Here is a 16,887-nt window from a genome sequence, read left to right on the forward strand (position 1 = left end):
TGCTGTGTATTGATGGCATTCGCCTTTAATCTGAGCACTTGGGAGGCAGAGGCAGGGGATCTCTTTTAGTTCCAGGCCAGCCTGGTATGCAGAGCTAGTTCCAGGACAGGCTCCAAAGCAATACAGAGACACCCTGTCTTGAAAAAACAAAATAAATACATAATAGTTTTTATATAGCCAATGAATGTCTTCACTTTGCCACTAGAACACTAGTTTGGACTATTCAGTAAATTATTAATCATTTTTAGTATTCTTGTCAGATTCGATTTAAAAAAGCATGCTTCTTAACCCAATTTAAAAATGGGGTATTTGGAGATCAGCCCTGTCAGATATGTGGGTTTGGTGAAGATCTTTTCCCACTCTGTGGGCTGCTGTTTTGTCTTGTTGACTGTGTCCTTTGCCTTACAGGAGCTTCTCAGTTTCTGGAGGTCCCAATTATTAATTGTCCATCTCAGTGTCTGTACTACTGGAGTTATTTATGTTCAGGAAACGATCTCCCGTACCAATTCATTCAAGAGTACCTCCCACTTTTTCTTCTAAGAGGTTCAGTATAGCTGGATTTATGTTGAGGTCTTTGATCCATTTGGACTGGCTGATCTCCAAAATATACAAAAAATCAAGAAGCTAGTCACCAAAACACAAAATAATCCTATTAAAAAGTGGGGTACAGAACTGAAGAATTCTCAATAGAGGAATCCAAAATGGCTGTAAGACACTTAAGAAAGTCCTCAACATCCTTAGTCATCAGGGAAATGCAAATCTAGGCAACTCTGAGATACCATCTTACTCCTGTCAGAATGGCTAAAAAATCAGAAACACAATGACAGTTTATGCTGGAGAGGATGTGGAGAGAGGGGAACACTCCTCCACTGCTGGTGGGACTACAAATTTGTACAGCCATTTTGGAGATCAGTATGGCTGTTCTTCTACCACAGGGTCCAGCAATTCTTTCTACTCTTAGGCATATACCCAAAAGATGCTCCTCCATGAAACAAAGACATTTGTTCAACTATGTTCACAGCAGCATTATTTGTAATAGCTAACAACCTAGATGTACCTCAACTGACGAATGGATGGAGAAAATGTGGTGCATTTACACAATGGAGTACTACTCAGCTGGAAAAGAAAAAAGAACAATGAAATCTTGAAATTTTCAGGCAAATGGATGAAACTAGACGAAACCACCCTGAGTGAGGTAACCCAGTCACAAAAAGAGGAACATGCTACATACTCACTCATATGGATTTTAGACATAGGGCAAAAGATCACCAGCCTACAATTCACACCACCATAGAAGCTAAGATACAAAAGAGGACCCTAAGAGACACATACAAGGTCCCTCACAGAAGGGGAAAGGGACAAAATCTCCTGAGCATGTTGGGAGCAGGGCGGGGGGGGGGGAGGGAGATGGGGGAGGCAGTGAATAGAGAAGGAGTTAGGAGAAAGAGAAGGGGAGAAGAGGAGGGGAGAGGAGAAGGTGAGGGACCAGGAAGATTGAGTTGGGGGAGGAACAGAGATCAAGAAAAGAGTTACCATAATAAAGGGAGCCATTATAGGTTTGAAAACTGGCACTAGAGAAATGTCCAGCGATCTACAAGGATAAACCAACTAACAACCTGAGCAATAGTGGAAAGGCTACCTTAAATGCCCTTCCCTGACAATGAGATTGATGACTACCTTATATGCTATCCTAGAGCCCTCATATAGTAGCTGATTGAAACAGAAGCAGACACTGGCAACTAAACATTGAGCCGAACTCCTGGAATCCAGTTGCAGAGAGGGAAGAATGATGAGCAAAGTGAAGACTAGGCTGCAGAAACCCACAGAAACAGCTGACCTGAACAAGGGGGAGTTCATGGACCCCAGACTGATAGCTGGGAAACCAGCATAGGACCAACCCAGATCCCCTGAATGTGGGTCTCAGCTTGAGCAGTCTATGGGACCTCTGACAGTAGAACCAAGATGTATCCCTGGCATACAAAAGGACTTCAGGAGCACATTCCCCTTGGAGGGTTACTCCCTTAGCCTACAGACAGGAGGGAGGGCCTAGGCCCTATCCCAAATGACTTGATAGACTTTGATGAACCCGGGGAGGCTTCACCCTCCCTGGGGAGTGGGTGGCGAATGGGATGGGAGGGATGGGGGTCAGGGGTCATGGAAGGATGGGAGGGAGAGGGAAGTGATATTGACATGTATAATAATAATAATGATGATGATGATATTGACATGTATAATAATAATGATGATGATGATGATGATAATAATAATAATAATAATAATAATAATAATAATAAATGGGATACAAATCTAAACAGAATTCTCAACAGAAGAATCTCAGATGGCCAAGAAACACTTAATGAAATGTTCAACATCCTTAGCCACCAGGAAAATAAAAATCAAAACAACTCAGATTTCATCTTAGACCTGTCAGAATGGCTAAAAACAAATGACAGCTCATGCTGGAGAGGATGTGGAACACGGGTTTCATTCCTCCACTGCTGTATTCCACACTGGTGGGAATGCAAACTTTGGAAGTCAGTGTGGCAGTTTCTCAGAAAACTGGGAATCAATCTACCTCAAGATCCCAAAGGATGCTCAATCATACCACAAGGACACTTACTAACTATATTCATTAACAGCTTTACTTGCCATAGCCAGAACACAGAAACAACCTAAATATCCCTCAGCCAAAGAATACTCAGCTGTCAACCAGACCTTAGTCACATAAGCAGATATTGGCTGTAAAGGATAATTATGCTACATAATCCACAGTCCCAGAGAGGCTAGGTAGCAAGGAGAGTTTGTGTGGGACACCCAGATCTCCCTGGAAAGGGGAAATAGAAAAGATTTTGTGAGTGGAATGAGGGAGGGTGAAGACAAGGTTACAAGATGCCACTACAGGTGGGGATGGTTGAACATGAGGATCAGAGCTGGGGGGCGGGACATGGAGGAGGAGACTGCTGAGGGAGATTGATCTGGAAGCCTGGAGCAGTAGAATCTTCCCAGAGAATATGGGTAAGACTCCAGCTCAGACTCCTAGCAATAGCAGATAAGTAGCCAGAACTAGAGATGCCTTGTGACCAGATTAGTGTGTCTGGCCCAACTGTCATCAGAGAGGAACCATCCAGCAACCAATGGAGGCAGGTGCTGAGAGAGGAACCATCCAGCAACCAATGGAGGCAAGTGCTGAGACCTACAGCCTAACATTAGGCTGAGTTCAGGAATCCTGTAGAGGAGGAGGAGAAAGGAATGTGGGGGAACACCATAGGAAGGCTCACACAATCGACTAACCTGGGCTCACAGGGGCTCACAAAGACTGAACCTACAACCAGGGAGCCTGAATGAAAACTGACCTAAGCACTTTGCATATATGTTACAGCTGTGTAGCTTGGTCACCTTACAAAACTCCTAACAGTAGGTACTGGGGCTGTCACCCTACTCTTTTACTGGCTTTTGGGACCCTACTCCTCATACTGGGTTGCCTTGTCCAGCCTTAATACATAGGGAATTTGATATGCCATTTTTATTGATACTGATGGGGGAATATGCCCTTTCCTGGATGGAGAGGATTTGGAATGGGTGGGAGGAGGAGTAGTTTCAGAGAAGGAGTGAAGGGGATGGGAGGAGGCTGTGAATACTATGTAAAATAGATAGATAATTTTTTAAAAATGTAATTTGCCCTATAAAAATAAATAATAAACAAAACTGGCAAGAAAGTCCATCTGTCAAAAAAAAAATGTAAATAGCTTGCTTCTACTTGAAAGTTATAAACCAGAGAACCACAAATAAAGTAAAGGGAACTAATCACCAAGACGAACAGAAAAGAATGCTGGATGGGATAAGGTCAAGGAACTGGTTAATTCCTAGTCTGTGAAAGACTTAGGATAGCAAACAACATTCTCATCTAATCAAGTGACAGAATGGTCAGACTCTTCACCTTGTCTGGAGGCACCATGGCTCCTTACCCATATTAAGTGATCAGATAACTTTCTGTTAAACATGAACCATGCCTATGTAAACCTAGTCATCACTAGTGTCCCTCTACTTGTAATAGTAAACACAGAAATGTTAAAGCAAATGGCCAGTAAAGAAATCAAAAGAATAAGTAAGTAAAACAAACATAATATTCATTCCCAAGTAGAACATGACCAAAACAAGCCAATTTATGAGATTATATCAAAGGTGAAAAAATACACGGAAAGAAAAGGGGAGTAACTATGTAACCATAAAATGCCAGATTCTGTGTTAAATAGTCAAAATATCATGGTGAAAAAAAATAGTACAATGATCTCAAAGGATTATAATTCTCTAGGTAGTTCAACTAATAAACAAATAATTAGAATGTGCAAGTGTTGAATCTGAGATATAAACAAAACATGCAATAGGGCAGAATGGGAGGAGCAGGTTTTAGAGGGATACCAGAGAAGACTTTGCTTAAATAGCTAATATTTAATAACTGAGTTTTAAAACATTAACAGAAATTTTTTAGGCAAAAGAAAAAATATGAGAACTGAAAAAGTGATAATTTCAGAGACAATATGCAACATGATATAACTCTTAAAGTAGGAGATATATTCTTACATTAGTTTATATTGCTTAAAAAATTCATTCTCTGTAAGCATAAAAGAATTTGTTTAACTTGGGAAAACAAATATTCTTTTTGATGCCTTTACATCTCAGGTAATGATGACGCAATTGAGATATAAAGATTTAATAAATGTTCTTAGCACGCTGCTTATAAAAGTTAAGCAACAACAAACTTGGAAATGGAATATGTAGTTATGAAGGGCATCCCTGAAGCAAGCAACTGTTTATAACAATAGTAAATCCCCATTTACTCCAAGAGCTGGCAAAGAACATTAAGAATAATAATGTGGATGCAAGCCCAACCTATAAATGCCAATTCCTCTCCCAAAAGTGAAAAGCTTGGCATTACATTAAAAATGTTTATACATCAACTTTAAGTACAAGTAATTTACCTCAGAAAAAGAAAGAACTTGTGAAAAGGAAGCACATCTAAACATTTATAGTCCCATAAAGTTTTGTATCAATGTTTGTTCTTCATTAGCAAATTAAGAGGGAAATCATAATAATAGAAGTTACATTACTCATTCAAGTAAGTAGAGTGGTTCAATGCATATTCTGGCACATGTATATGATGGTTCTTATACTGCCTCTAATATTCAACAAGAATGGCATCAAATCTACTTTTTTCTCTGCAATACATTAATCCATACCACTAATTTTGTTTCCAAACACTACCTATATGGTCCACTTTGCCTAGTAAAAAAGTAAAAACTTAAAGAAGTCATTTACAATACTGTATAATAAATCATTTTCAAACTCAAAAATGGCTCCCAATATATGTTTTGCTAAGTAACTTTTGTATGTAAATCCATCCATTTATCCTGCATGCATTTTTACTTCTCTCTTCAGCTTGTCTTGGGTCACCAATGGGACCCATTCCCAGTCATTGACATTTCCTCACACAATGATGTTTTTGAGATGATCTCTGGGTACCAATATTTATTTAGTAATGAGAAAGAACCTTTATTTTAGAATCTAAGGATCTAAGTCTAGAAAAGCTACTTGGTACCTCAATAATTGTCTAAAATGTTTAACTGCTTCCCATTCTTGCAGTATTATTTTCTTAACCTACCTATAAAACACAGTATCTACAAAAGAAACAGTAGTCTAAGGACTGAACTATGCACTGTAACTGTCAGTCACTGAATTTATTTTCTAAAACTAAGTGATCATGAAATAATATTTAATCCTCTAACTTGCCCCTTAGGCTTGTTACACAATTAGTTTTCCAAATATTTAAGAAAATATTCCCAGAAGGAGGTACTATTTGCCTGGGATCATCATTCATGCCCTACTGTATATTCATGTAAGACTCAACCATGTGAGGAAAGGGATAGAGCAGCAGAGGTCAAGAACTATATGTTACTTCATACCTATTCCTTTCCTATTCTCTAGACTCCTCAAAATAGGAAATTAGAAAAGAAAAGAGGAAGGGAGAGTACCACAGGCATCATTTGAAATGGGGGCAGGATTCAGGAGGACATACGAAGCAGGTACCTGAGATCTTTCTGATAGGTTCCCAGGCTCAGGTATTGTGAATCTGTTTTAGTTATTTTTTTTTTTTTCAGACCAGGAGTATTAACAACAATAAGTAGTAAATATTACCTATGCCCTAACCTCTTTGCATGTAATAACTTCATTTTACATACACAACAATCTAATCAGGTAGATAACCCACTTGATAAGTATAACCTGGCTGTAAAATTATTTAACTTTTTCCTACTACTGGAAAGTTAAGATTGTTGTTAGTTATTTTATAACATTGAACTACATTTAGTCTCTAAACTGTCCAAAGGTAAATTTTCCTAAACTAAAGAAGCCTAGGGCTAGGGATTAAGTTATTAAGTTCAGTTGGTACAATGTACCAGTTCCCAGCACCACATAAATGTAGTGTCATTAAGTACATCTGTACTCCCAGCACTAAGAAGGCACAGGCAGCCAGAACAGAAATTCATGGTCATCCTGCTACACTGAGAACTCTAGGACAGCCCATCTCAAAAAAAATTAAATAATCAAACAAAAAAAAAAAAAAAGAAAAAAGAAAACACACAAGATTTAAGTACAGGAAGCTATTTCAAATTCTTGATAAATATTGCTAAAATGATATTCAGAACAATTATAACATTTTTTATGCTCAACAACAGTATTTAAGATTTTTGGCATTCCCTGACAAACAATAATCACTTTGTTCATGTTATTACCTCATGCTCTTGTTTGGTGAAAGTAAATGCTGACAGTAATTAAACCATGCTATTTCTCCCTTTTGAATATAACAAGCACTTTGAAAAATCAATACTTCTATTGTTTATCCTATAGTATTTAATACCCTAAGGGATTTTTTCAATTAATAATTTAAAATATTAAGAGTCTTTGACATGCAATCATTAGAAAATGGACTCAAACAAACACAAGCAAAATAGGAAATGTGTTAGCTTAATGTGCTGAAATATCTGAACATATGACCGACAGACTTGAGATGTTCCAAAGATGCTCTCTATAATCCACTTCTTGATTCATCTCTTTGTGCTACCTCCATTATCAAGTAGACTGTTCCTTTCATTGTGGTGGACTACCAGTCATGTCTACATTTACATTCTAACATTTCAACAACCCCATTGAAAATTCCTGAAACAGAATAAAATACATCATCAAACTGTCTAAAAAGTATAGTTACATTTTATAAACAGTATCTGTTTTTAATGACCAACTGTCAGTTTTCATGTATGGTTCACTGACTCCAAACTATAAAAAACAAGAAAACATGATTCCTCAAATGAATATCAGAAACTATTAACAGAAAGAAAAAAAAAAAGAGGAACTGAGCCACGAAAGCCCCAAGAAATTACTCACAGACAGACACGAAGGAAGGAAGGAAGGAAGGAAGGAAGGAAGGAAGGAAGGAAGGAAGGAACGAACGAACGAACGAACGAACGAACGAACGAACGTTTTTTGAGACAAGGTTTCTCTGTGTAGCCCTGGCTCTCCTGGTGCTCTGTAGAACAGGCTGACCTGGAACTCAAAAAGATTCAACTGCCTATGCCTCCAGAGTGCTGGGGGATTAAAGGTATGTGCCTCACTGCCCTAGGATGATAGAACTTTTTAATGCCAATATTTTTACTGTCTTTATCTGAAACAGAAAATATACTCACCACCTTACCATCATCAGGTGAAAATAAATTTAAAAAAAAAGGCACAATGTCAAGTTATTGCACCCACTCAAATTTTTACTATTACTAAGATCATTCTTAGTCACCTCAAATCATGCATCTTTCTCAGTAGTAACTACAGAAGATGACAATATATATCTACATAAGAAATTCAAAATTCAAATATCCTCCATAGAGCTAATATGCAATAGTTAAGCCCCCACCAAAAAAAAAAATAAAAAACATGATTACTGTCACTTAACCAAACAGACTGTAAAGTAAATCATGGTACCAAATTCTATGTGTATCCATGATCAAAACAGCTGTAATTCCACATTCTGGAAAATGGGAATTCTTCAGGCAGCTACTTTTGGAAGCACCTATTTATTCTCTCACTTTTCCATTATCTTACCTACAAGATTTTTCATCTAGCAGGTCTACTGCTCAGGCATCCCACTTCTTTGAGATGTCTCAGAGGCTTAGAATAAGAACTGCCTAGTAAAAAACAAAGCAAACAAGAAGACCTCTGGACAGTTACAACAATCCTGAATGATAAAATAACTACAAGAGGTATCAACACACCCAAGTTCAAAATGTACTACAGAGCTTTAATAATAAAAACAGCATGGGTTGGCACAAAAACAAACACACTGGTTGATGGAACCTAATTGAAGATCCCAACATAAATCCACACACCTGTGCACACCTGATTTTTATAAAGCAATATCTGATTTGACATAAGGCCCACCCACTCCACCTCCACGATATGGAACTCAAACTGGACACTTCTTAGATGACCAAGTATCTGACACTAGACATCCCAGGGAGCTAAGGGAAAACCAAATACTAACGTTCTTTTTAAAATTAAAAAAAAAAAGTACCAATAAAGTAACTCCTAATGACATTCTGCTATACTCATAGAATAGGAACTTGCATATCAGAGAATCTTTCCCATGAAGTAGATGGGAGCAAAGAAAAGAGACCCACAGCCAGACATTAATGCCAAGAATGAGAAACCTTGGAACACTCAGCCCTAAAAGGAATGTCTCCAGCAAAACAAGATCTTCCAAATCAACATGAGCAAAGCTCATATGAACGCACAGAGACTGAGGCAGTGTGTACAAGGCTTGCACGGGTCTACACTACCTCTGCATATATATTATGGACTCCAACTTAAGTGTTTTTTGTGGGATTCCTGAGTGTGGGAATGAATGAGTCGGTGTTTCTTCTGCTTCCCATGGGATCACTTCCTTCTGTTTGTTTTACCCAATGCCAGTGCATTAATTTTTGTTTTATCTTATTATATTATATTATATTATTATCCTTTAGAAACCTGTTTGTTTTCTAATATAAGACAGGAAGTGAATCAGAAGGGAAGGGAAGGTGAGGGGGAATTGGGAAAAGTAGAGGGAGGGAAAAAACATAATCGGGATATATTATGTAAGAAAAAAAATCTATTTTTCAATAAAATGAAAACAAGTATAATCATTAGAATATGACCCATTCAGCTTTTGGGTACTGTATCTAAATTAAAAGAATTGAATAGAATAGTTTCTTCAATTGCTCTTTCCTGTATGAATGGCCAATTATTTCTGCTCCATCAGTCTTCCTAGGCTGATTTCTACTATTTCAGCAGATACAACTTCAGCTACTATCACATTAAAGGTTGCTTTTATATACAGCTGTGTTCTAACAGAAATATAACAAAGACAACTGACCAAAAAAAAGAAAGAAGATGAATATGGACTTTTGATCAGGCTGAGTACTTTGTGGAAGTAGTTTCCCTAAAACCTTACTGAATTTTCAGTCATGTACTACAATCAAGATCTTGAATTAGTAATCAAAACAATAAGTCTTGGTGAGATTCAGGATACCAATTTAGGTTCAGTTTTTAAGTTTCAGTCTTACAGAAATAGGTCTTGCCTTAACCCTCATCTTAGGGTCTTGATCTTCCCTGAAGCAGTATAAGCAAACTCAGCTATGTAATCTACTGTACTGTTCTTGGAAAATGCATACCAAGAGTCTAGAAAGACCCTTGGGACACTTTCAAACAATAGCCTAACTGGTACCCAAAATAGCTATATACAAAGTATTTCCTTAAAACCATAAAAACTTGGTCACAGAAAACTACATTTTATATATATATATGCTAGTTATACATTTAATTTTCCACACTGAACACAGAATAAATATGCAAGGTACTAAAGATAGGTTCATATGTCAATATATATTAAAATGCAAGAAATATTTTTAATATAACTTCATGTAACTTCTAAGATGCAATTGTGAATTTTTGTCATTTATCTTTTAGATTCTAATTTAATTTCAATGCTTCTTCATCCATTTCCTCCCCCCAAGTCCTTCCATAATCCCTCCCAACTCTCTATCAGATTCATGACCTCTTTTTTCATTACTAATTGTATATTTTTAATAAACTTAATTTATGTATATAAATTTAATAAATTCAATTCATATATACTTGGTTTATGAAACTATGTCAGTAAGATATAAATTAACTTGCAAATAAATAGACTCTTAAGGAAAAAGAGCTATAGTCATTGTTTAGTTAAAAAAAATAACAAAATATCCCTTCTCACAAAATTACCATGATCCATATGCCAGAGGAATTTACTAATCTAAATGTTCTTATGCATTCAGTTGCATCTTTCAATACACTAAACAATTATTCCACTTATATATTTTAAGAAGTTAAAGTAATATTATTCCATCCACTAAGGACACAATGATACATTTCATAGTAATTACTTTAAAATAATCTAAAAACTCATGAAAAAAATCAAATTCAATGACTCATGAAACAAATCTATAAGACTATAGTTAAATTCTGCAATTATAATTAATTTATAATTATAAACACTATTGTAATTATTTCATTAAATATTAATTTTATTTTTATTTTTCCTTAAAAATTTTTTTAAAAAGAAACTTCCATGTTATAAACAAAGATAAACATAATATGTACATAGCATTCACTTGAAGGAAGTAGAAACTTTCTATAAATGCATGTCAAGTATGTTTACAAAGGAAACAATAGACTTGAGTATGCCTGCTTTACAAGAGAAAGATACCCAATATAACCTCTTTAACAAAACTCTCTTATGATACCCCATAAAAAATTCCTCCTGAAGCCATCTTCCTGACTAGTTTCTGTCACTGGCAGAGCCACAAGGCAAAATCCTTGACCACATACTCGACATGTAACTTTATTTTCAAACTAATTCAATCATCTTCCTGATAGCTCTGTCCCATAGTCGAATGTCTTGCGTCACCTACAACATAATGATATACAATGCAAGCACCTACAATGACATCATTCACTTTATCTATTACACTGTGATTCTTCACTACAACCCCTGAGCAGGATAAATGTCCTCTGCCTTTGATAAAAAGCAGAAAAATTCCAAGCAAACCTATAGTGAAGTCCTATATTTTTCTATATATCTAAACTTTACTTTGCAATTGTTTTTCAGGTAAGGGAAATGTGGAACAGCACCTAAAGACCAAATATTAATATTCTCATTGTACAGAATGAATGAATAAACAGGAAAAAAAAACAAATATTTTGCCAAAGGTAAGTATGCCAAGCATACTATAAAAACTCAAAAGTTTCATTAGTTGCCTTCCTTTTCTGTCATGGATCAATGTATCAGATATTTAACTGTTTCCACCTTACATTATTCTTTCACATTGAACTTAATATTGAAAATAAAATAAATTCATTTTAGAAATATTAAAAGCTCAACTTCTAACACATCACTCAGTACTCTAAATTGATTTTACTTGTGATTACTTCTTAAATAAAAATGAAGCTTTGATAAGTTTTGTGATGCAAATATACTTTTAAGAATCAACTTGAAATTGGGAAATTTTTGAACAATAACGCTTAAACCTACAATTCAAAAACCTATACCTGATATGGCTAATTCAGGAACTACAATACAGCCAGTAACATAATAATAAATAGCTCCTTTTGTCATCTACTATTTAACCCAAAAGTTCCTATCTTAAAAAAAAAAAAAAAAAAGTTCCTATCTAAAAACAGACTTCATTCTTTAAACCCCTGCAAAGAAAATTTAGTATTTCTATCACAAAAATCAAACTGGGGGACTGAGGTGTATACAATTTTGGTTTCTCAATATGTCTAAGCTAAGAGTAAATATATAAAAAGAAAAATAAATGTTTAGATGTTTTGTGGTAGAATTCATTTCACTGAAGAGTTAAATTTCTTTTTACCACAAGAGAAATACTTCACTTCTTTTTTCAGTCTACTGTGTATCTAAAACACCCATCTGTTAAGAACTGATCCAGCAGGCAAGGCTGCTGCAGAGTCCATACTGGTTCCATATTCAAATCAGTTTCCAGCTTATAAGAGCCCTATGGCCTCTCATCAGGTTATAATGTACTAGGTAAGCACACAAATACCATTATCACATCATCTAAAGTAAAAATTGGAAAACTTTAAAATGTATGTGTTCCTTTATATATGCATAAATTGAGTAGCAGCTCATGAATGTATTACTTGAGACTGCCTACCTTCTTTAAGAAAAAAAAAGGAGCGATATAAGTATAGGCCTATTTGAAGCAAGGTAAAATAAAAAGAAAACAATATTCCCACTAGTGTTTTGAAAAGAAATGGTTATCCCTAGGGGATGACAACCTCACAAACTTACACTGACTTTTGTGGTGATTTATTTGAAGGGTACACAAAAGTAAAAAGGGGTGCTTTGTATTCAAGCAGCCATAAATATAGGAAAGCAAAGACATATAATCTATCTTTGACTTAACACACTAGCAAAAACAAGTGCTTCAAGTTTTCTGTGAATTTCAAAGGTTCATATACCACTGACTGACGTTATCTAATCCGTGTCTCAGGGTACCACTACCATAGCTGCAGTTTTCTTTCCATTTTCCAATACATCAAATAAAAATAATTGCTTCGCTGAAAATGCGGAGTGTGTGAGTGTTGTAAAAAAAAAAAAAAAAAATCCCCTAGCAAGCATTTTTTTTTTTTTTATTCCTGCGACTTCACACCAAGTACACCAAGTACAATGGTCAACTGATTGCTCCTCTGTTTACACCTGGCCTTCCAAAACCCAACCTCACTGAATGTCAAAGGCTAGATATCGCAGAGGAACCTGTTTTAAAAGCTTTGCTGCAGAAAGAAAAAAAAAAAAAAAAACAAAATAAAACAAACAACAAAAACAAACCACTGCATTTACAAATCGCAGAATCTATGAACTACCCTTAATTATGCTCTCTATTCAGAATTTTCCTGTTCTTATTTCTTTCCCTGTCATCAGGAACACTGCTTAGACTCCCTGTAGATAGCGCAAACCATTAAGTCATACACAGTTCTGCAGTAACTCTCTCACCATGAAAGGAGCCAAAACCTAGGCTGCCTTTGAAATCCTTTCCTCTGTTCTTTATCCACAAGCCACGCTCCTGAAGGCAACCACAGAAACCAACCTGTATGATCGGGTGCCCCTTCCATTTTAACACCTTCCGTGCCCCAAACCCCCCAAAAGCTAAGAGAACAGCGTAACTAGGGCGATTTTACAAAGAGGGGAAGGTTGCCTAGAGATGGGGATCCGGGTGAGTACAGGCACCACAAGCTCCATCACAGCCTGGGATGCATTTAAAGACAGATGCAAAATCTGCATCATTCATCGCCCTCCCTGGAAAACAGCACCTCAGCTGCTCAAGTTGGAACGAGTGTGCTTCTCACATTTGGGGAGCGGGAGGCGCGGGGGATGGGGGGGTGTCTTGCCCCAGGGGCCGGGCTGTCACCGTCGCGCAGCCACAGCATGGACAATTAAGAGGCTGGGAAGAAAAAGCCCTAGAGGACCCAAGGGCAGCTCCGTCCCTCCACTCATAGTCCAGGCCCGAATGGACGGTCGTCGGAAGTGCTAGAAAGCCGGGCTGAGTTGGGCATCGTGCGGGTGGCAAGAGGGAGGTGGCGGATGGCCGTGGCCGCGCGCAGGCGGCCGGGCGGCTGAGGGACGCGGGGAGGCAGGGCGCGGACGCCCGCGGGGCCCTTACCAGGTTGAGCACGGTCTCCACGATGTCCCTATTGCTGACCTCGCCGACCTGTATGAGTCCGATGAGAACGGCGAATTTCATGCGGATGTTGCGGATCGGCACCGAAGGGTTGATCATCCCCGCGGGCAGCACCACCGGGCCGGAGCCCGAGCCGGCCGCCCCCCGCGGCTCCCCCATGGCGCCTCCGCCGCCGCCGGCCCCGACGGCCAGGAGAGCGGCGGGCTGCGCCTCGAGCCCCGGGCCCGGCTTGTCGCTCGCCATCCGCCCTGCTGCTGAGGAGCCGCGCAGCGCCGCCGCGCCGCCTCCGCCGGTTCCGTTATCCCCGCCGCGGCCCCCGCCCCCCGGCCGGCGCCTCGCAGCCCCAGCATCCACCAGCGCCGCGGCGCCGGGCCCGCTCCCGTCCGCGCCTCCGCCGGGCCCGGCGGCCGTGCAGTGCGCCTCGGGGGCCGGCTCGCAGGTCTCCTCACGGGTGTCCTCACGGGCTGCCGCAGCTGTCGCCCACAGCTCTCCGCACGGTCCGCCTCGGCGCTCGCCTCTCGGATCACCTCGGCGCTCTCCTCGCCGGTCTCTTCGGCTCGCCTCCACCGGCCCGGCCCCCGCAGGGATGCTGCCTCCTCTCGCACGGCCCTCCGCCCCTCCGCCGGGGGCCGAAGCTCGGGCCGCTGCGTCCGGCGCCGCTGTTGTTGTGAAGCCCCGACGCCGCCGCTCACTCCGCCATGTTGCCGCCCCCTGCCTGCGGTAGCGGCCACTGCGCCTGCGCGCAGCGTCCGGGTGGAGGGGGGCGGGGCCCTCGCTGCACCCCGTCTTTCTCCCGGCGCTCCTCCTCCGCATCCCTCACCCCTCGTCCCTCCCCCACGCGCCGGGATCGGACAGACAGGTGAGCAGGTGCGCGGGGAGGAGCCCAGAGGGGAAGGACACAGCTTGCGCGTCAGCCCGGCGTCCTTCTCAGCCTCGCTGCGTGGCGAGCCACGTGCGGGGAGTGGCGGGCCACCTGCTCTCCACCCCCTCCTGGACCGCCTGGACCCCCCTACCCCCCCGTGGGTCCGCGACCCCGCCTAGCTGCCGGGGTCTGCAGACAGGTGCAATGTCGCGATGCGTTTTCCACCGCCACTGGGGAGGCTGACACCTGCGCATATAGGTTTGACTAAAAATAGAACTTGTCAAATCGGGAGCCTCCCGGCCGGCCGAGCTGGCTCTCGAACTCGCCTCCTAGCCTAGCCGGTGGGGTAGTTGGGTGGGAGCTGAACATCCCAGGCTAGAAATCCCCAAGGATCCTCAGGTACGATGCAGGTTGGTGATGTCGACCTTTTCCACAGGTTTATGCAGCTCACAAGATTTGTTTGGATTACCAGAATGTATGGGGGTCGTCATGACCAGCCTTAGTCGGTGGAGAGCTTTTAATTAAAAACATTAACACGCACATAGTAACATCTCTGATGGCGATTAATTAAAACCAAGCATGACTGCTGGCTTCTTCCTTGACACCAAGGATGTAGTTTCTTTAATATTTCAAGAGGTCTGCCCTTTTCAATAGAGAATTATTATGCCAGTCACCAGAAAGATTAGAAATCCTAAGGGGCTTTCAAGTCATTTTATCATCTCAAACGAAAAAAAAGTCAATATACAAATTCATCATATTTTTATTTTTATTAATCTTGCTTTGTTGGACCTTCGGTCAACTCCCAGGATATAGGATCATGTAAACATTTCTGAAGTACCACAGGAAAACTTTGTTAATATCTGTGCTTATAATTAGTTCTTAGTTGTATGTTAGTAGTCTAAACTCCCACTGTATTGATGTGCTTATTAAAGTAGCTAAGAAAAAAATAACTGAAAGAAGTGATAAATTGATATGTCCGTTTAAATGAAATAGCAAAAGAATTATAAAGTGCTAATGTCATTGAAACTGCTTGAGAAATTTGCAAAAGACTTCATAGTGTGACAAGAACTCCTGTGTTTAGAACTACCTGCAGGTACGCATCATCTAGTTCTATGCGAACTATTTTATTTGCAGATTTAAAATGTCGTGTCTCTTTTAAATCATGTAAAACCAGGCTGAAAAGTTTTATCTATGTGTACACACACACACACACACACACACACACACACACACACACACACACAATCATACACACACATATATATATTATATATATATATAATATATAAAATCACATATGTGTGTTGTACCTCTTGCTTTATTCTAGACATCTTGAATGAAAGCTTTGATAGACATTGACAGCCTGAAGTTTCCTTTTTCTCTCTTAATGAAAAGCTTAACATCCTTTAGCAGCTCTGAATTTTCTGTTTTGTGTCTGGAGCAATAGGTGTGTTCATTTTGTTTTTTGTGTATGTTTGGTCTTTGTTCATTTTCGCTCACTACAGATGTGCAAATAGGTAAAGAAATAATCACTACACAAAGTAGGAAAAGCTCACTTTTGCATACTTTTTTTTAAGCTTGCTAATTAAAGTGTTCTGTAGATTGTCAGCCCCTTGCCGTGTAGAAAATGGACAGGACTCTGAATCACCCTTGAACTATCTATGCAATCTACTTAGACTCTGTGAACTTCAGTATCCTCATTCTTTAAACAGACATAATACCTATCCTACAGGGAAGAATCCAATCAAATGATGTCAGTTTCGCATTAGATAGCATATAGTAAAATTCATCTTTGTGTCTTTCATATACCAGAACCATGTGTGTTGATTCACCTATATACATACACATGCAAGACTAATTATAACATGTTTACAACTTCTTCATCAAATTTAAACTTTAGTTTTCAACATTGGACTCTTCCACCCATTTTTAAATCTATTAATTATTCTCCTAAACAGAGACCAAAAACACAACACAGAAATTCAGCATTTTTATCTCATTTGACCCAAGCTAATCATTACCAACCAGCAGATACTTGCATGTGTTTTTTTAAAAATTGAAAAGCATTAGCTGAAATAGATGATTTTAGTATTTTATATTTAAAGAAATACTATCTTGAACATAAAAAGCTAACCAAGAAATATATGTATATATCCACATACATATGTACATACATACATATATGTATGTACATATGCATATACACACACATAT

At 39.4% G+C, this 16,887-nt stretch overlaps 1 protein-coding gene across 5 annotated transcripts in view; it reads right to left on the reverse strand.

The window, feature by feature from the left end:
• Nbea (neurobeachin) overlaps window positions 1-14,639 on the reverse strand; it is a 511,635-nt gene extending 496,996 nt beyond the window's left edge. For all 5 annotated transcript variants that reach the window (XM_051176972.1, XM_051176974.1, XM_051176973.1 and 2 more), the window contains exon 1: window positions 13,794-14,639. In XM_051176972.1, coding sequence (XP_051032929.1) covers window positions 13,794-14,624 — 831 coding nt within the window. In that variant the 5' untranslated portion in view covers window positions 14,625-14,639. The remainder of the gene's footprint in view (window positions 1-13,793) is intronic.
• Window positions 14,640-16,887: the final 2,248 nt, after the last annotated feature.

The sequence above is a fragment of the Phodopus roborovskii genome, unplaced genomic scaffold, assembly GCF_943737965.1.
Source record: "Phodopus roborovskii unplaced genomic scaffold, PHOROB, whole genome shotgun sequence".
Classification (NCBI taxonomy): domain Eukaryota; kingdom Metazoa; phylum Chordata; class Mammalia; order Rodentia; family Cricetidae; genus Phodopus; species Phodopus roborovskii.